Consider the following 19,107-nt stretch of genomic DNA (forward strand, 5'->3'; position numbering starts at 1 on the left):
AGAGGGGGAACAATATTATTACCATTGTAGCTTTGTAGACTTGTACAATTTAGAACCAGTGAATTGTTTAATGTCATTTCTAATGTAACGTATGTTCAACTATTAAAGTTAACTGGTATAAATCCTTCTCTTGATGGTTTATTCAAGGGTGCTTATGTTTTTGTCAATTTCTTGGCAATCACAATTGAATCTCATTTACTACATTATTATGAGCAAGAGGTTGATTGATGGCCTTTTCCTGCCGAGTGTACCTATACTAACTTTACCGAAAAAAAATGCGTATTTAGGGGTTTTATTTTTTTAATGTGCTCCAGGATGTGCGTAGAGGTGTATTTCGTGCAAAAAGATCGACGCTTATTACTTGCAGAAATATGAAATTTTCAAAAGATATAACCACTGGCATTCTCATTTTAGAGAACAGTGTCTAGAGAGTCGCATATCTTAAACCTGAACAGCTAGGTCCGGTTGACTATAGATCTACTAAAACTAATAACAGAAACGATATAATCTATTAACAAATCTTATATTAGTCTTTTTTTTTAAAAAAAAAAATGTGTGAAATAATGTGTGGAAAAAGCCATATAATACGTACCACTTTGGCCACCAATAAAAAAAGCGAAAAGATATTGAGAATTTGAAATGGTGTGGGGGTCTATCTGTGCTGGATGCGTTATACCCCCCTGTCTTACTAGAGGATAACATGAATGCAAAGAAGTATGCTGAAGTCTTGCATAAGCACTCTGTCTTTGTGTATTCTGCCTTGCCATAAAATTATTTTCTAAGATGCTATGCTTAAACTTACAAAACTATACCATACACGAAATAGCTGTAACTACAATAACTTTTGATAATCTAGAAAAATCCGGATCACAGCCTAATTGAAAACATCTGGAATCCTTCAAGTCAGTATAGGCTCAAAGTCTCATTAGTATGCAATATCAAAAAAAATAGAAGTGGCAAACTATAAGTGTATATTGGTGTTAAAAGCTCTTCTTTAAGCATTATAATATCGACAAATATCAAAGGAAATCAGAGTGGGAATATTTGATATTGAATAAATGACTTAAACTTCATAATGAACTTGTTGTAAGCGAATTTTATTATATACAACTAATATGATAATTGTAAAAACCAGAAGTTTTATTTTAATTTATTTACGTAAGATTGAATTTATGTGTTGAGATTACAAATTAGTTTTGGCAAGATCTTCTATTTTTTGTATGTTTCTTGGTCTCCATTTTCTTTTCCAGTTCGTGCTTCTTAGATGTTAGAGGATTGTCTACATGGTTATCCCAAATACCAGTTCCAGCACCAACATACGATCCTACACGCTCAGTTCTGTGTGTGTCCGAGGGAACAGAAGAGGTACTTGCAGATCGAATATGTTTTTTACAAGTCAAGGGATTCTTGGTCTGATTAACCCATACACCTTGGCCTGGTCCAGAACACGCCCCAGGAGACTTGGATCCAGAATAATAAGTCGACTTTCTCCAAGATGCACTGCGTTTGCGCTCGTTTTTGCCAGTGCTAGTATCTGTAGGGTTTCTGGCGTCCATTTCATTCTTGTTGGTGGCAATTGTTTGGCTCTTAAGATGTCCTTTATCTAATGCTGCATTAACAGTCTTTGCAGTACCAGCACCAGCAACGACAGCACCAAGAGTCTTTCCAATAGAGCTGGCTATTTTGGTTTGGTCGGTCGAGTTATCTACTCTCTTGGACATAGAAGCACGTTTATGTTTCTCTCTCATGGCTTTCAGATCAAGGGGCTCGGTTACGATAGGTTTTCTTTGTTGAGAACCAATCTTCTCTTCATTTTTGTGATCATTAGGCTTTGGAGAAGTGCAATCGAAATAAGCAGATTCTGCATCTTTGGCAGGCGGTGTAGGAGGAACATCTGCTCTAGCGGAATGGAAAGAGTGTTCCGGGTTATGCTCAGACGAGTTGGATTTACCATTAGAATTCATCTTGGACTCGTTGTCAGAGGTCGAAATACCAGGCAATTTTTTCTCAGTGTTCTGAACGGTCTGTTTGATCTTGTCTGTAGCTTTGTTACCAGCATCTTTAACATTGGAACGCAATGAAGCGGCTCTAGCACCAATAGCAGCACCAACAGTAGCACTAGCACCAGCTGCCTTACGAGAAATCTTATCAGTCTTGGAATCTTTCACATCAGGCAACTCTTTATTAACATTCATGCCATCATTGTGGTTTTCCATAGGACCCTTCCCTTTAGGATCAGTAATAAGTCTTTCTTTGCGGTCAGTGAGAAGACCTTCTTCCTTGCGGTCAGTGATAAGTCCCTCCTTCTTGCGATCAGTGAGAAGACCTTCTTCTTTGTGGTCAGTGATAAGTCCTTCCTTCTTGTGGTCAGTGAGAAGACCTTCCTTACGATCGGTAATACGGGCTTCCTTTTGGTTATTGTTCTTGTTCTTTCTCATATCAATATTTGGGGCAGTCGAGGATGTACCATGGGTTGACATTCCTCTCATGTTACTATGAGTGATACCAGTAACCGGATCGTAAGTTTCCAAGGGTGTACCATCTTGGTTGGCCAAGTTGAACTTTCCGTCATCTCTCTTTTTGAGCAACTCGCTTGTATCATCTTTTTGGTTGGATTCATAAGCAGTGTTTGTATGTTGAGAGAGCTTAGGAGGTGTATTAGAAGAGTTTGACTCAGACTTATTACAAGGCTCGCCATAGGCATCAATATCTTTAGCCTTCTCTTCTTGAGGGCCTCTACCAAGCGCAGATCGAATCGCTGCTCCGATAGTTGCACCTACGGATGTAAGTGTAGATTCAGTAGCACCAAGTGTAGAGCGTCTTGAGTTAACAGGAGGTTCAAGACCATTTGTATCATTTTCTTTAGATTGCATATCGGTAGATTTTTCCTTGATTCCTTTAGCGAGATCAGAGTCTTCCATCTTTTCATCAAAGAGATTATTATAGACAGAATCTTTCTTACAGCCACCAAGGACACCTCTATCTTCCTTTAAGGATTCGGAGGCACCCAACCATCCAGTGGCATCATGTCTTTCTGGGACTGGACCGTGGAAGTTAGCAACTGTTCTCCAATCAAGGTTATGCTGTGCTTCTGTGGCCTTGAGGGTCTTTTCAGTGTCTTGTTTCCAACCATCGATCTCTTGAATAGAATGTCTGTTGCGAGACATGTTCTCCAATTCATTAGCAGAAGTCAAATCGCTACCTTCAAGGAGTCTGGAAGGTAAACCGGCATCATAACTGGTACTACGGCCCCTGGTAGCCGCCTTGTAAGATGGAGGAAGCTCGCCTGAATTCGTTTCATCTAACGGGCGCTTAGAATCATGGCTAAGCTCGCCTTCCTTTTCGCGAATGTTATTAGACGTGTGCTTCTGGGGCTGCTGTGTTTCACCAGGCATGTTTTGATCGGTTGACTTTCTGAAGAATGAGCGGAAGACTGCTCCGAATGAGTTTGAGGATACATCCTCGTTAGACTCATTGTTTCCAGGATCATATGGTCTCACATCATCGTTGTTAGCTGGATTCTTAATGATTTTCTCTTTGATAGCCTCTACATTGTGTACATTGTGATGGACCGAGCTGGATGGCAACTGTGGGTAGTGATCATTAGACTCCCCTGATTTTGCTGGTACGATTGCTTCAGACTTTTGGAGAATATTTCCGTCTCTAACACCATTTTTGGTAGTGAATCCTTGAGGCCAGCCTGTATTGGGTGTAGTCTTATTATGGGATGGCACGGTCTGCCGTGTTTCGTATAAGTTACGCTTGACACCAGGTTTGAGAGTAGCTGAAAAACCTGCACCTGCAACACCAGCTGCGATATACTCCATATTACGCTTGTTATCAGAAACTTGAGGAGTTGTCTGAGATGAATTGAATGAACTTGAAGACTTTCCAGCATATCCTGAATTACGACGCACAGCCTCTCCCACACGCTCGTTTAGAGGTGTTCGATTGTTATAGCTATCTTCCATAACGAACTGATCACGGTGACTTTGACGAGGAGACCATGTTCGTTTACGGGCACCATAATATGGCATATAGTCGTTACTCTCGTCATTATCGGCATCGTAGAAAGAGCCTTCTTCAGCTTCATAATCTTCTGAAGAGGTTTCATACTCGTACTGACCCAGACGGTTTACTCTGAAATCAGCGCCAATATCATCTTCTACAATGGCTCCTTCAGACTGATTCGAGTTTACCAATATATCATGATCATAAGGTGACGTATGACGGGAAGATGGAGGAAGTGTGTTGTTGCTGTCTCCGCTCTCGGTGGGCTCAGAAAGAATATCGTCGTTATAATTACGATACATGCCTGTACGGCTTTCCTGACCAGAAATATCAGATATATCCATAACTTCATCAAAACCTGGCTCCTCATTTTCATAAAAGTCAGAGGTTGACAGTCCACGTGTATCATCCTTGGGGATTCCATAATTTCCTCGAGACTTTCGATGGCTATTAAAAGCACCAGTGCTAGAAGAGAAAGCCGGATTGTAACCTTCGTAACCAGATGTTGGAGGAGCAGAAGGACGTGCATTTGTTGCTGAAGCTCCGATACCGGTATCAGTCATAGCACCGCCGGCAGCCAATTTGGCTAAATGGCTAGAGTTACTCCGGTGAGAAAGAGAATTCGATTGCGAATTACCAAGCGTTGTACCATCCTTGTACGAATTATTATTTGCGTACGAGGAATTCTTTGATGTGTCAGCGAAACCGGACAAAGGGTGAGAGAGTCCTGTATTTCTTCCACCCTGAGCGTTAGGCTCGACATGAGAATGTCTTACAGAAGAAGCACCAGTATATGTAGAGCCAGCAATAGGAGAGCCGTTTCCTTCAGGAGAAGCTGGAACATAGCTATCTGTATCTTCCGAGTACACAAGTCTGACCGTTTTCTTAGGTGGACCTTTGTTTTGGGGCTCAGAACCTCTCACATCAACTTGCTCATGATAATGTTTACGTTCAGATTCTGTAGGAGCGAGTTGGTCAGCATTGGGGAAGTTGGGCCCTTTTGTTCTCGAGTTCACTTTACTAGTCAGTGGCAAAAATGTGTTGTCTTCAGGAAGAGTATTGTGTGTACGACCATATGTGCTCACATCCCTAGGATTGTGAAAGGAAGTAGTAAGCTCTTGAGGTCCCGGATTTTGATGACCGGACTTCGTTCCATAATGGTAAGCGTTGGATTGGTCATCCATGCTTGTCGCTTCTCGTGTTCCATCATGGGTTTCTTGAGTTGTGGTGTCTTTTATCAACGACTTGACAGCAGACTCGGTTGCCTGGATACCAGAGTCAATTGCGGCAGTTGCACTGGTGGCTAGCTTAGTCAGATAATTTGCGGCCTCAGATATGGTGCCTTCTGAAGCGTGTCTATCGTCCGTAGCAGAAGACATTCCTGTAGCCTGGGAAACCTTAGTATTGCTGTACGACCCTTGGCGCCCGTCTTGGGGTTGGCTTACAGAAGACGAAGAGATGGGTTTATTATTCATCCCTGGCATTTCATTTTTAGGCTTGTGGCTCATATCAGAATGGACACCAGAAGAAAGCATATCTGATCTTCTGGGCTGCTTTTGTTGCGTAATGTTTGAGTACATATTGTGGCTAGTATCAAACTTGGCTTGAGCATTTCTATCAGACATATTATTGTTTCCTAAGCCATGGTTTGCGGCTGACTGAGGGATAATACCGGGGGCACTTTGCTCTCTATTAACACGGTCATTGTACGGCATAGAAGTATGCTCTAATCCAGATTTACTCGAGACAGGATGAGAGCTCATATCTCTGTATTTATATGATTGTTGATTATGGTCGGTTTCAAAGGCATTACGATTAGAAGAGGCCGATAGATTGTTTCTTCCATGAGAGTAAGTTTGGTTACTAAGACCATCACCTGCATAACCTACTGCAGGGCGTCCCATTTTAAGTGGAGGAATATCTGGGGTAGCAACGTGTCGCTCGTGCTCAAGAGAAGGCTTCAAGTGCGATGTAGGCTTGTAAGGATCAGCACCGGTCTCAGAACTAGTGTGGTTATCTTCCCAATCGTCCGCGGAAGTCGACAGCTTATCATAATAGGCATCGTTAGCTGTAACGCCATATTCATCTTCTACAAAGCTGCTTGAGGGGCTTTCCATTGGCTTCTCAGACATGTCAGATTTTCCTGCATTCTTGCGCGAGACATCTGGAACATGTGCCACGGGAGGGTGGCTTGAATTCTTCTCCTTGATGCGTTCTTTGTTGACCCGAACAAGATTGGCTCCTCGGTCAAGACCCATAGAAGATTTGATGGATGGACTGACTACTGAAGAAATACCACGAGTTTCCTGGGAAAATGTTTTTTGAGGATCACTGGAATCTGGCCAAGTACTGGGCATTTCTTCATTTTGAGTGGAAGAATCCAAGTCAGGAGATTTGGCACCAAAGCTGGCCCTGTTAATACCACCTCTAGATCCTTGATTGTGGTCATAGCTATCAACCGATTGGTGTTGGCCAGTGAATGCCTCACGGTTCCGAGCTATCTTCACATCCGGAGTCTCTTCTATGGTCTGTGGATGAGAGTTGTGAGGATGGGAGCTGTGAAAGACCGAACCAATCGCAGCACCAATCGCAGCACCTGCTCCAGAAAGTCTTTTCCCGACATCAAATCCGACACCTTTCATGGCTTGATCTGACGTATAATCATGAGCTATAATTGCATGAATTGTAAGTAACCTTTGTCATAATATACATAACTAATGTATTCACATACCATGCGAGGACTTAATAACATCAACAATATGTCCCAAATCCAAGAAACTGCTCCTGACGGCCATGGAAAATGCTTCATTTATGGCTGGGGTACGTACAAAGTGATCTGTAGTCACAGCATTTTGTTTAATGGCGGACTTTGATTGGATGGTTGGCGAATGGGACCCATGGAGAGTGTCTTTCAGTCCATCTCCGACAATGTCTCTAGCAGGGTCTTCAGTTGCCTTTGCATAGGCATAAGTTCCTAGACTAGCATAATCGTGTTCTGCATGTTGGTGAGGGGACCATGTAGAATGACTCAAGACATCTTTATTGTTATCCTGAGGTACGATGTTATACTGGCCAGACACAGGCGTTTTTTGACGGACGCGGGAGCCGATATCTTCAGATCCGTATGTAAAACCAGAAGTTTGAGCATGTTCTTGGACACCTTCGCCTAATCCGATTTCGTGGGTGTTCCCTACAACAGATCGCTGCATCTCTGCATTAGATGGAGTTTTCCAGTTGTTCTCGTGGGAAGACTGTTGGTTTCCATAATCATGTTGAATCACATGGGCCTTTCTAACATCTGAACCTTGAGGGCTGTATAAGTAGACAAAAAAAAAAGTTAATACTCAAATATATATTTAAATAAGTTGATTTTTATATAAAAATGTGTGCTTCTGTGGTCAACTTGCCTGTAAACTTCATCATCAGCTCTCAAATCAGCTTCATTAAGTTGTCTTCCAGGTGATCCTCGACTATTACTCCTCTTTTTATAATTATCAAGAGGCATAGGTAAATAATAAATGGGGTTTTGGTTGAATAGTTTAGTTTGTAAAAGTATATGTACAGATAAAAGACGAGAGTTAAAGAGAGAGGAAATAAAAGCTCGTCTTTTGTAAAAGATGTGAAGAATCTTTCGTTAATGCTATGAGCATAATTGCCTTATGCTATGTGATAATAATGAGATAATACTATGAGCTCCTTGAGAGCTGACAGGTCCAATATATGCGAATACATTTATGCAGACATTTTATTTGGATCAAACTGAATCATATGCTTGCTGACAAAATCTGTCTCTAAATAAGTCACTTTGGCTTAAAAAGCCTACCAATCTAAGTTGCATTATTAATTATTATTATTATTATTATTATTGTTATTATTGTTAAAAAAAATGACTTTGGAAAGTGCTGACAGGTCATAAATAAATAGTAGACTAATTAGACCAGTGTCAGATTTAACTCTATTCATGATTTCAAGATTTCAAAAGGTGTAGAAACGGGACTTCAAATAGAGAACGCTGACTAAAAGAGATGAATTTCTTTTTAGAGTGGAGTGAGTGGGAAAAAGAAGCCAAAAATAAGCCAAACGATTGTTATTTCTCTCGACCCCTCCCCCTTTATTTTGCTTTACATTATTATTTTAAATTAAAAATACTATGTCGTTCTCAAATATGGCCGGTGGTGCTGATTGTTCGGCTGGATCTAATCCCATGGCACAGATGCTTAAGCAATTCAATCAGGATCGGTCATTACAGAGAGTAAGCTTCCCCGCAACATTGGCCCTTGACTGACTTGTAAACATAGGATCGTTTTGGTGTACCAGCCCAAGGAGGTTCCGGGTCGTCTTCGGTAAGTATATCTGAAACAATATGATTGCAATTAACCAATGTTAAAGATGCGCACAATGAGACAAGCTCCAATGACAGCATCAGGGGATGGCATGGTCGACGAGTTCTTTGGTCAGGAACAGCAGCAACACAGACCGGCTGGACCGAATGTGGCTGGGCAAATAGGAAACAACTTTCAGTTTTCTGAACTCTCTAGAGAACTTGAAAGTATTCGCCAACAAGATCAAGGAGGATGGGCAAACGAATTTGGTATGCACAGTAACGGACCTAAAATCTGGGAGGTCACTGCAGACCAGGAGGCTGCAATGGAGAAAGCATTTGAAGAGAGTATGGCCCGTGCAGGACCTAGTCAAGATATCTCAGGTAAGGACCCACAAACACATACATCCACGCACAGATAATATGAGTATATAAGCTGTCATTTCTCTCATTTAACATGTGCCCGATGTTCCAGTCTGGAGAAACGAGTTTATGAATCACCCTGAAGTGAGCCAAATGAACCCTCAACAGCTCTCTGAATTTGAGCATGCTTTTCAAAAACACTTTGATTGGGCTGGTGAATTTGACATGCATTCTTCCAAGGGAAAGGGGCGGATTGTTGAGCTGGATAACAATGCCAGTTGGGAGGACCAGTTTGCAGCATTTGACAAAGCCGAGACTGAGGAGGAGATGGCAAGAAAGATTGAAGAGGCTGCTGCGGCACAGGACCCGGCCATGTTTGATCAGTTTGAGTCTGTCTGGCAGGACATTAGAGACCAGATGACTGGCAAGGGAGAGTTTGGTGATGATAATAGTTGGGAAGATGAGTTTGGACAGTTCAACAGCAATGGTCCAGTGTACAAACCTGATCTGGGTGATTATGTATTCGAGATCGACAATCCCTTCCTTACACACCCTGATCCTCTCTCGGAAGCAATTCGCCTGCATGATCAAGGACAGAGCCTGAGTGAGACTGCACTGGCCTTTGAAGCAGCTGTTCAACGAGATCCATCCAATTCAGATGCCTGGATGAGACTCGGTATGATCCAAGCTCAGAATGAAAAGGAAGAGCCTGCGATTCGCGCTCTTGAGAAGGCAGTTGAAGTAGATCCTGGAAATCTATCTGCACTCATGTCTCTGGCTGTAAGCTACACTAACGAATCTTACGACCATGCATCCTATCAGACCCTTGAGCGCTGGATCACAGAGAGATACCCAGAGATTGGTGGTGCATCTCTACCAGCGCCCGCTAGTCCTTTTGAACTCCACGCGAGAGTTACTGATATGTTCCTTTCAGCTGCAAGACAAGCTCCTGATGGCCAACAGATGGATCCAGATGTCCAGGTTGGTCTGGGAGTCTTGTTTTATGGCAGTGGGGATTTGGAAAAGGCAGTAGACTGTTTTGTGGCTGCTCTCAAAGGAAGACCTAATGTAAGTGGCAAGACAATAATAACAACAAAAATAATAGACAATTATTGACCAATAAATACAGGATTATTTGTTGTGGAATCGCTTGGGTGCTACTCTTGCCAACAATGGCCGCTCAGAAGAAGCTATTGATGCATATCATAGAGCGCTTGAACTACGCCCTTCATTTGTTCGCGCACGTTATAATCTTGGCGTGAGCTGTATTAATATCGGTTGCTACAAGGAAGCTGCCGAACATCTGTTGACTGGTCTGTCGATGCACAAACGTGGACCACACGATGCAGAGGAAGGTGTAAATGTTTCTAGTAATTTATGGGAAATGTTGCGCAAAACATTTGTGATGATGGTAATATTTTGATATGTTACAAAAAAATAGTCCGCTAAAACTCAACCTTTTTGTCTAGGATCGCAAAGACCTCGCAGACAAAGCAGTGGCCGGTTCAAATATCCAGCAGTTTAGAAATGAATTTGAGTTTTAATAAGATTTTTTTTTGTTATGATATTTATGTATATGTTTAATGGCTTTTGTGCTGGTTTAAGTCTACTAGATTAAGTCTGCTTGACCGAATGCTTTAGCAATTATAGTTATGATCGTGTTAAGTCTAACCAGATTGTCGTCTTGCTCTGTTTTGGTGTTACGGATCTCTATTGATTTACGAGAGAGTTCTCTGAGTAGGGATGTGCTATCGGCACACATGACGGGATCCAGGTAGACAAGGAGCGTAAAGATCCATATAGACTTTGGATATATTCAACAAAAAAGTATTCAAATTACCGTGCTTACCTCTTTTTCGGTCATGTCGGTAAGCCATTCTTTAAAGTAGGACAATAACCTAAGAATAAGGCGCTGTGACATATGCTCTACGCAACTCAACTGGACAATAGATGGTACACCCGTATAGCAAAATGTGTACCACTCGTTCTTGTTAGACATTGGTATAGGCGGTGCCTTTTGTGGTGGTTTGCAGCTTTGTTTTGACTAAAGAAAAAAAAAGCAAAACAAATCAAAAGAAAAATTATTTTCTATTGTTATCGCTATCACTACTTATATTTGAAAGCCTTGCCTGCTGAAAAGACTTGAAGGATCGTCCAAAGCTGTCTTGCCATTCTTTGGACGGCAAGAGGTGGCTAGGGGTAGTTACTGTATCAAAAGAAAAGCTGTATTTCGATGGGAGACTAATATTCTGAGGGTGTTTTGGATGAGGCGCAACTACTGTCTGGGCACACCGACTAGCTTGTTGCCTGTTGAACAGTATAAGAATCTTGCGTGATTAAACATGTTACACACCTCACATGGAGTAGGTAATCTTCTCCATTTGCCGGGATTCCATTCACAAGAGTTGCTCTCGACTTTGTGATCGGCATTGCCTGACGTGTGTTGTCATTAAGTTCATCCTGTGGTTGGAAGCTTTGTCTCATTGTAGACGCGACTATTCGGCGTGCATTCTACCGTTTCCTTTTTTGCTTCTTATTATTATTTTTTACTGGCCGACACGTGATGGTGCACCAAATTATGTGGGTGTGTGACCCAAGGGGAAGTCCTGTATTTTCTGTTTATATTGTTCGTGGTTTGAGTTGGCGCTTCTGATGCCTCTTCCTCTCTCTTCTTTCTGAATAAAGAGCAGTTATGGCTGAATTTTCGGCTAGTACTAGTCCACCCCCAACTACTACGGTCAAAGTAATTCTAACACATATCCTATTCATACACAGCAATTAACTCGCGTTTAATGCACAGTTGGCTGCCAAATATGTCTCTTACGCACACACCCTTTTTGCCTACAGTAAGCAAAATAACAGCAATCATAACCCTAGTGAAAGACAAAATAACAATAGCGATTTTTCTAATTTATATAATATCTAACTTATTTGTGTGTGTAAATAGGCGCCTTCTTTATAGCTTTGGCTGTAGGTTGCTATACACATTACTACAAGATTGTTCAAAACGAACACTTTGGTTATCCTCAGGTAAATGAAAATAAGAAACTGTAAAAATAGTATATATATATATAAACCCTTGACTGGCTGCGCTTCCAGGGTAATCATTTCAGGCCTTCTTTTATGTCCTGACTTTGTATATTACATATTTGGCAGGAATGGTTTCCTAGTGTGAGTGCGACAACGGGTGATCGTTATCCGGCCCGTGCGATCTTTCAAATATTCATTGCTTTGACTTCCGGTCCTCGGTTTGCCCTGGTCTTCCTGTGGTACATTTTTACTACCCGCTCAGTAAGAACAAGCACAGAAGGCTTTGGCAAGTTCTTGTTGGCAGTCGGTATCATTAGAACCGTGGCCTGTGGCGGTTGGGTTTATATTACTTCTACCGACGATCACCTCACACACGACGTCACTATGATCCTCTACCTACTTCTCACTCTTCCATGGCAACTTGGTGTGCTCAAGACAAGTACTCGTAACCCTACTGCCCTCAAATGGCGTCGTTGGTTGACATTTGCATTCTTTGCGACCATACCCCCAATGATCTATTTCTTCCTCCAGCACAAGGTTCACAAGATTCCCGGAGGTAAGTGCAAACAAAAAACTACGATGTATTTATACTTACTTGAATACCACAGCATATACAACATACGCCTTTTTTGAGTGGTCTCTTATTATCTATGATGTCGCCTTTGATGCCGTGTCAGCAATTGATTTCCAGAACTTTGAGCTATCCATTGTAGATCTCACAGGAAAGGCAGCCCCTGTACGCAAGGAAGGGTATGCATTTAGAGAACATGTCTAGCGTGTCTAGTTTCACTATAATTGTTTAATATATATATTTCTTACATATGGTGCCATATATTCCAGAGTGTCTTCCAAGTTTGCAAAAAAAGAAAGGTGTGTAGAGTACATAGTGACAATAGCCAGAAGTTGAAACTCATCTGGGCTTTGTGTGTGTGTGTGTATGTGTGTGTGCGTGTGTGTGATTTTGAACTATTCGACGTAATTGCTTCCTTAGTATTCCTCAAATTCTCCCTAATATCCGTACTTTGAGTAATCTCAAGAGTATTATCTCAGAAGTATACCTTGGTAAATATAATATAACGTCTTGATAATATAAAAACACAAGTATGTCCTAATCCCTTGTGTGTGTGTGTGTGTGTACGCGCGCGGGATTATAGCATTTGTGTTCTGGTCCATGTTGACCTCTCTTGCTCTCCTGATTTGGTATTTCCCCCTCTGGCATATGGGAATCTCAGGTTACGAAGCCTTTTTATTCATCACCCTCACACCTGTTGTTCTTGGAATCCGCCCCCTTCGTGAACTGGTGTTTAACTACCGTGGTGTATTCCATGCATTATCTCTTATCGGTGTTGCTTCATTCTGGGCTGTTGATCCCGCTTTGCGTTTGATTTTGACTGCCTCAGGATTGGGCATCAGTCTGACTACCTGGTCCGCTACCTGGATTGAGCTGCGTAACCAGAATGGAACTTTGGAAAGATCAGTGCTCTTGTGGGGTGTTGGATTACTGGTACACAATGTAGTAAAAATGGCCTGGTGGACAGAGAACCCTATTTGGCCCATCATGAATGAAGCAAATGGCGGTTATAATGTTACCGGTATCGTCCTTGGTCTTATCGCTGCATTTTTTACCACAAATTCTGTAAATGAAACCCGTGGAATTAGCGCCCCACCAGCTGTTATTAAGGGGTGGTACTTTGCCTCGGCTGGATTTGGAGCTGTTCTTTTCGCCCTCCACTCAATGTATACAGATTCTTCTGCCATTATGCGTTGGTCTGTTGGTGGTTACCCTAGTTACGGTCCGGAACCAGTACCCTGGGGTGTTGTCACAATTGCTTCCCTTGCACTCGGTCTTTGGTTATCTACTTCCAATCGCTATATGACTAGTATGTGGTGGTATATAATTGGCTGTGTCGGTTGCGCTACATTCTATGCTTTCCAGGGCTGGCCAGCATATTATGGTGGTCTTCTCCAAGGTCTTTATTTAATGAGTGTTATGCCATCTCTTGTACGCGGAATCACTGTCCATCCTCCTTTCAAGACCTTGTTTACTTCTTTCTTTATTTATAACCTGCTATGCCTTGCACATGTGTGGGTGGTTGCCTACGCATTTGTTCCAGGGGGTGTTTATCTTCGCGAACGTTCTGACTTGGTTTTGGCCGCTACTATGATCCTTGTTGGTCTTGGTGTATTCCATTCCAACCAGCATAACGCACTTGATCCCACTTACAGAAAGTCTACACAGTTCCACTTCCTCAAGCATACCCGTTCTCTTCTTCGTCTCTCTCTCGTTAGTGTTGTACTTGTGTCGATATTGGTTGCCACCAACCGCTTTATTCGCGCTGCCGTTCCTGCACCTTTCACAACTTCCCAAAAATCTTTTACTGCCGGTATTTGGACTATTCATTTTGCTTTGGACAATGATATGTGGGCCAGTGAGATGAGAATGAGAGATGCTATTCGTGATTTGGAGCTGGATGTCGTTGGTCTTTTGGAGTCAGATACTATGCGTATTATTATGGGTAACCGTGATTGGGCCCAGTACATTGCAGAAGACCTTGGTTACTATATTGACTACGTAAGTATTTTGGCTGTGTTTGGATGGAGGATAGGTTAGTTGGTATATTCTTTGGACATAGTTTCTCATATACGTATGATATGTGCTTGTGTGTGTAGGGACCGTCCACCATGGAGCACACCTGGGGTTGTCTGATGCTTTCCAAGTTCCCAATCCTCCGCTCTTCCCATCATCTTTTGCCTTCTCCAGTGGGTGAATTGGCTTGTGCTATTCATGCTACGCTGGATGTGTATGGTCAACCCGTTGATTTCATTGTCAGTCACAATGGACAAGAAGAAGACCCCGAGGACAGACGTTTGCAAACCACAGAACTCGCACGGATCATGCGCACCAGTCCTAACCCATTCGTGTTCCTTGGTTATGTCGTCACTAAACCCCAGCAGCCACTCTATCACCTCTTGTTTGATGGTGGTGACATGAATGACATTGATCCCACAGATTGGGACCGCTGGTGCCAATACATTGGTTATCGCGGTCTTCGTCGTGTAGGTTATGCGCGCATCAGTCACGGACACATCACCGACACAGAGATCCAGTCTGGTAAATTCCAGATTGTAGATAATCCAAAGGATTACTGGAAGGCTTCTTATGAACGTCTGGACGAGTCTACTATTGTACCAGAATTGCGCTACCCAAGTATTTTCCGTGGCAATGGCATTCGTGGACATCGATTCCACGTGTTTGATGAGCCTCGTTACTTTGTTCACTAGAATCCATATTTCACATCCACTTTAGATGCTTTCGTTCGTTCGTTCGTTCTTTCTTTCCTTCTTTCTTTAATCTTCTTATTCTATTATATTCTTTATTTCTATTTTTATTTTCCTCGTCTCCTTTTACGTTTTCTATACTATGGTAGAACCACCAGTAACTCATTATACATTTGCTTTGCACCCACGCAATCGGGCAATTGTGAATATTCTTAATAAAAATACGGGGAAACTCTGTTTTATAAAAGTCAGACATCGTATTGAGGATTTATATGCAATAAGTCTTATTTGTGCAGGTCTCTTACTCTCTTTCTCTTGCTATTTATTTTCATTTTATATCTTAAAAACATCGAGCGTTTATTGTTAATTGTTTTATATAGATACCTTTAAGATCAAGTCCGAAACACAACTGCAGAATCCATCTGTCCGTAAAAGACCATTGACTATTCATGGAAATATTGATAAAGAAGTAGTTGTCAGGGATTCATCTCGTCTAGGGTTCGAATGGCAGTTTGAATGGGAAAATACCAAGTTTTGCTGGTATATGGCAGATACCGTAAACACTGTTGCAACAAACACCTCAATAACACTTAATTTTTCTTAATAGGGTGCGTGAAAATAGAATGAGCAAATCATTGGAGTGTCGAGTAGTACATCAGACAGGTGAAGCAAACAGCTAAATAAGCATTAGTACTATAAATTGCTGAGCAAGAGATAACAGAGAAAAAAAAAGTTATCTTTAACTCAAACTGGGCTTTGTTATTTTTATTCTAGGCTCGATTCTTGTGGCACACTATCTTCCGCGTGAGCTTAAGAATGAGTATTTTGGGCTACTTTCTATTCTTAACCAAAATATACGACACTGTGGACTATGGGATTATCCTGAACTTGAACACGTTCTTGTCATGTCTCTTTTAACCATCCTGGATAAATCAAATGACAGTAGATGGAAGAAAGACCCTATTGGAAAAGCGGACGATTGGATGATGGATCATAACGGGCAAACTAGTCTGAACAAGCCAATAAGTGAAAAGGATAAGCGCAAAAAGATGAAGGTAGCAAAGGAGAACGAAGGTCTCTTGAAAGCAATGTTAAAAAAGGATCTCATTCGATCCAACTCTCAGTTTGAAAAAAATGCCGCAAAGTACCCCACAGACGCTTTTGGAAATTTGACCGATCGAGCAAGAGCTGCTACCAGCACTTCTATGCAGCTTGCTCCATTATCTCCTCGAAGTCGAGCAAGCTCGCTGTCATATACCAATCGTATCACAGCAGAGTCGGAAGTTACTAGGGCACGGATAGGAAATGCCTTGGGGAACTTAAAGACAACAGATGCCACTGCCACACTTCCAACATTCCAGACCCCATACGAGTCTCACTCTCCAAATCTTCAAGCTCTCTTTCAGCCGCCACCATCACCAAGTGATTACTTTTCACAACGCCTTTCGTCTCGAGTAAACATGCCTCTAAATGGAAATTTGTTACATCAACACCATGAGCGCTTACTACATACACCAGAACGCAGTCAGTCAACCAAATCTCATAACACATCGTCATCCCTGACCCATCGGCGGACGGCCTCTACAGACCACCATAGTCACCGAGTAGCACCAGGATATGTGGACGAAGCATCCCTGTCTCGTTTTGTACTGAATTCTACAACGCAAAAAATTGATTCTGAAGCACTGTACAGAAACTCTCTGAAATAGTACAATAACGAATTAAATGTAACAAAGAGAATAAATTTACTTTGTATTATTATGTATTATGTATTATGTATTATGTATTATCTACTATCTACAAAATAAATGCTTGTTTAGAGGTGTATTTTATCAAATTATCAAATGGTCAAATGATTAAATGATCAAATTATAATGATAGGGTAATTAAAGTCACAGGACATTGAGCTGATGCCAGGGCCACTTCATACTACTACTTATCCTAAGGAAACGACATTTTCAGATGGGAGACACCGGTTTGATTTCACCAGACCACATATCGTTGCTTCTGCCTGGCATCAAATATTTGATTTTAAGTACGAAATAGTTATTTCAATAAAACTCAACCTGGAATTCAAAATTACACCTCCTATTGTATTGTGATAAGATCCAGATAATGTACATGTATACTTTTTGTGTTCTTTTCTACTGTGTATTTATTGCTTTGATATCGTTTTGAAATAAACACGAGTTATTTACTAATGGTTATTTGGTCTTTTGCGTGTTTACGTTTGCAAGCAAAAGAAAGAACTTTCTCTTGTACCCTTGAGCAAAAAATGCACAAACCAGCTTAGAGTAACCTACAAATAGCCGTTATAGAAGCTTGTATTCCACCTTTAGATTTATTGGTACACCGATCAAAACCAAACCTTTCATTACTTCTTTACTTCTTTAATTATTTACTTCTTTGTTTTACTTTGCAAAGTAGTTTTGCACGGTCCTTTGATTTAATATTATTAGCTTCTACTCCTGATGTATAACAGTTACACAAGCACAGCAAAAAGAATATACAGCCATGTCACGTTTTCTCTGAGGTGAGTATGTAAGACTGACAAAAAGCGCAGTCCTAAACTTTAATCGCAGACGAAAAATTTTCTGTTACATATAGACCTCCTCCAACGCGCGTCATTTGTTTTCTCCTTGAGCAACAACAGTCCCGGTTTCATAGTGAGGCGTCTCTTGCGACCGTTGCAGGGAGATTCTTCCATGCTACAAGCATCGGAAAGTGAAAGTTGTTACTCGCCAGCTCAGTTAATTCTGAGAAGTCGTGGGGCATGGTCTCTTTTCATTTTTGGAAGGACTACTGTGTACATCGCATCGCCAATGTGGAATCATGATGCTGGGGGGAGGGAGGTCTAACCTGTGGTGAGATATGCTGGCTCTTCACTGCTAACCTGACTGAACTCTTTAACGGCTGACGGTGAAGCTACTGGTAGTCGAATGAGCTGGACCTTATCACCTAGTGGTAAGTTCTCTGGCGAGTTCGCACCCACATTACTCGGTGACGAGATGTGGGGCTGGATGAACGGGTGCTTTCCGTTGGTTTGCCACCATTCCAGCACCTCCTTCGCTACCAAGTCAGGTTTACGTCCTGAAGGAGATTGAGCCGCGTAATGCGGGGACAAAGAACTTGGTGTCATGCTTTTTATTCTTTTACTCATGTAAAAGAACATTAAGTGAAATTCAATCAAATAGAATAGTTTTTTTTTTGTGTATATCTTTAAATAAATAAATAAATAAAGTCTGCTTTAAATATTATCGCTCCCAATAAAAAAAAACACGCTTTTAGACTTTTTTTTTACTTGATTGATGTCAATGTTGTAATTAGGAAAGCTCATTTATAAGAAAAAACTAATTGGTCAAATAAATATAAAAACATATAAAATAAAGCATATAATATATCAATATGTAAGTTCTTATTGTTGTGTTGATCACCGCGTTCAATTGTATAGTCTGTTTTTGTCTATGAGGAAGATTCAGAATGATTCTTGAGAATGCTGATGGTGTGAAATGCATATTACTGAATTTTTCTAATTAGGATGGACATTGTGAATAACATGCATTGGAATGAGAGAAAGAAGAGAGAAGAAAATAAAAATAAAATAAAGAGAAATCCGAAATGAGAAATGACAGATTAGAGGGAATAAAATGTGTGTTTGAAAGAGCAACAGTAAATGCGTGGCGAGTTAAACAAAGTAATGTCCTCATTGCATTTTATAGACTGTGCATAAAAAAAAGGCAAGATGGATGTATTTAGGAAACAAATTAAGTACAAGCCTTTTTGTACTTTGGATATCAATTAATGCTTGGTACCCTCCATTCGTCATTACGTCCACATAAACCGGATTATATTCATAGTGGAAAATATGACTTGAAATTAAATAAGAAGAGTGAACAAGTATTCATGATTTACAAAATACATACTTCAATATCCTGTATAGAAATAACTTGCTAAATATGTACAGAGATTTCTTATATTACAGGTCTTAATGATAAGTTGATCGAAATAAGGTATATCGAGTCAGCAAGGCATGGATATCATAAATAAGCACATTGTTATATTAAATTAAATGTCCACTACATGCTTCTAATCCTATCCTTTTC

General features: G+C 41.1%; 5 protein-coding genes across 5 annotated transcripts; 2 read left to right on the forward strand and 3 right to left on the reverse strand.

The window, feature by feature from the left end:
- Positions 1 to 1,190: 1,190 nt before the first annotated feature.
- PHYBLDRAFT_165837 (hypothetical protein) lies at positions 1,191 to 7,516 on the reverse strand (the record flags this gene model as incomplete). Its single annotated transcript, XM_018435317.1, has 3 exons — positions 1,191 to 6,679; positions 6,743 to 7,323; positions 7,356 to 7,516. 3 exons carry the CDS (start codon positions 7,514 to 7,516, stop codon positions 1,191 to 1,193), a joined length of 6,231 nt encoding a protein of 2,076 aa, XP_018293899.1.
- A 597-nt stretch (positions 7,517 to 8,113) lies between these two features.
- On the forward strand, positions 8,114 to 10,325 carry PHYBLDRAFT_123266 (hypothetical protein). The gene is made up of 6 exons (XM_018428916.1): positions 8,114 to 8,263; positions 8,310 to 8,354; positions 8,401 to 8,716; positions 8,808 to 9,763; positions 9,825 to 10,106; positions 10,165 to 10,325. Exons 1-6 carry the CDS (start codon positions 8,162 to 8,164, stop codon positions 10,237 to 10,239), a joined length of 1,776 nt encoding a protein of 591 aa, XP_018293900.1. The 5' UTR covers positions 8,114 to 8,161; the 3' UTR covers positions 10,240 to 10,325.
- On the reverse strand, positions 10,305 to 11,179 carry PHYBLDRAFT_142846 (hypothetical protein; the record flags this gene model as incomplete). The annotated part of the gene is made up of 4 exons (XM_018430882.1): positions 10,305 to 10,499; positions 10,545 to 10,728; positions 10,838 to 11,002; positions 11,049 to 11,179. The coding sequence occupies 4 exons, from the start codon at positions 11,177 to 11,179 to the stop codon at positions 10,305 to 10,307; spliced, it is 675 nt and encodes a 224-aa protein (XP_018293901.1).
- Positions 11,180 to 11,361: 182 nt separating this feature from the next.
- On the forward strand, positions 11,362 to 15,254 carry PHYBLDRAFT_123270 (hypothetical protein). Its single transcript, XM_018428917.1, has 8 exons — positions 11,362 to 11,438; positions 11,496 to 11,541; positions 11,643 to 11,725; positions 11,852 to 12,281; positions 12,334 to 12,475; positions 12,568 to 12,674; positions 12,880 to 14,297; positions 14,396 to 15,254. Exons 1-8 carry the CDS (start codon positions 11,388 to 11,390, stop codon positions 15,005 to 15,007), a joined length of 2,889 nt encoding a protein of 962 aa, XP_018293902.1. The 5' UTR covers positions 11,362 to 11,387; the 3' UTR covers positions 15,008 to 15,254.
- A 2,411-nt stretch (positions 15,255 to 17,665) lies between these two features.
- PHYBLDRAFT_142849 (hypothetical protein) lies at positions 17,666 to 18,143 on the reverse strand (the record flags this gene model as incomplete). Its single annotated transcript, XM_018430883.1, has 2 exons — positions 17,666 to 17,784; positions 17,864 to 18,143. The coding sequence occupies 2 exons, from the start codon at positions 18,141 to 18,143 to the stop codon at positions 17,666 to 17,668; spliced, it is 399 nt and encodes a 132-aa protein (XP_018293903.1).
- Between the last annotated feature and the right edge of the window lie 964 nt (positions 18,144 to 19,107).

Source organism: Phycomyces blakesleeanus (genome assembly GCF_001638985.1).
Source record: "Phycomyces blakesleeanus NRRL 1555(-) unplaced genomic scaffold PHYBLscaffold_6, whole genome shotgun sequence".
In the NCBI taxonomy this organism is placed as follows: domain Eukaryota; kingdom Fungi; phylum Mucoromycota; class Mucoromycetes; order Mucorales; family Phycomycetaceae; genus Phycomyces; species Phycomyces blakesleeanus.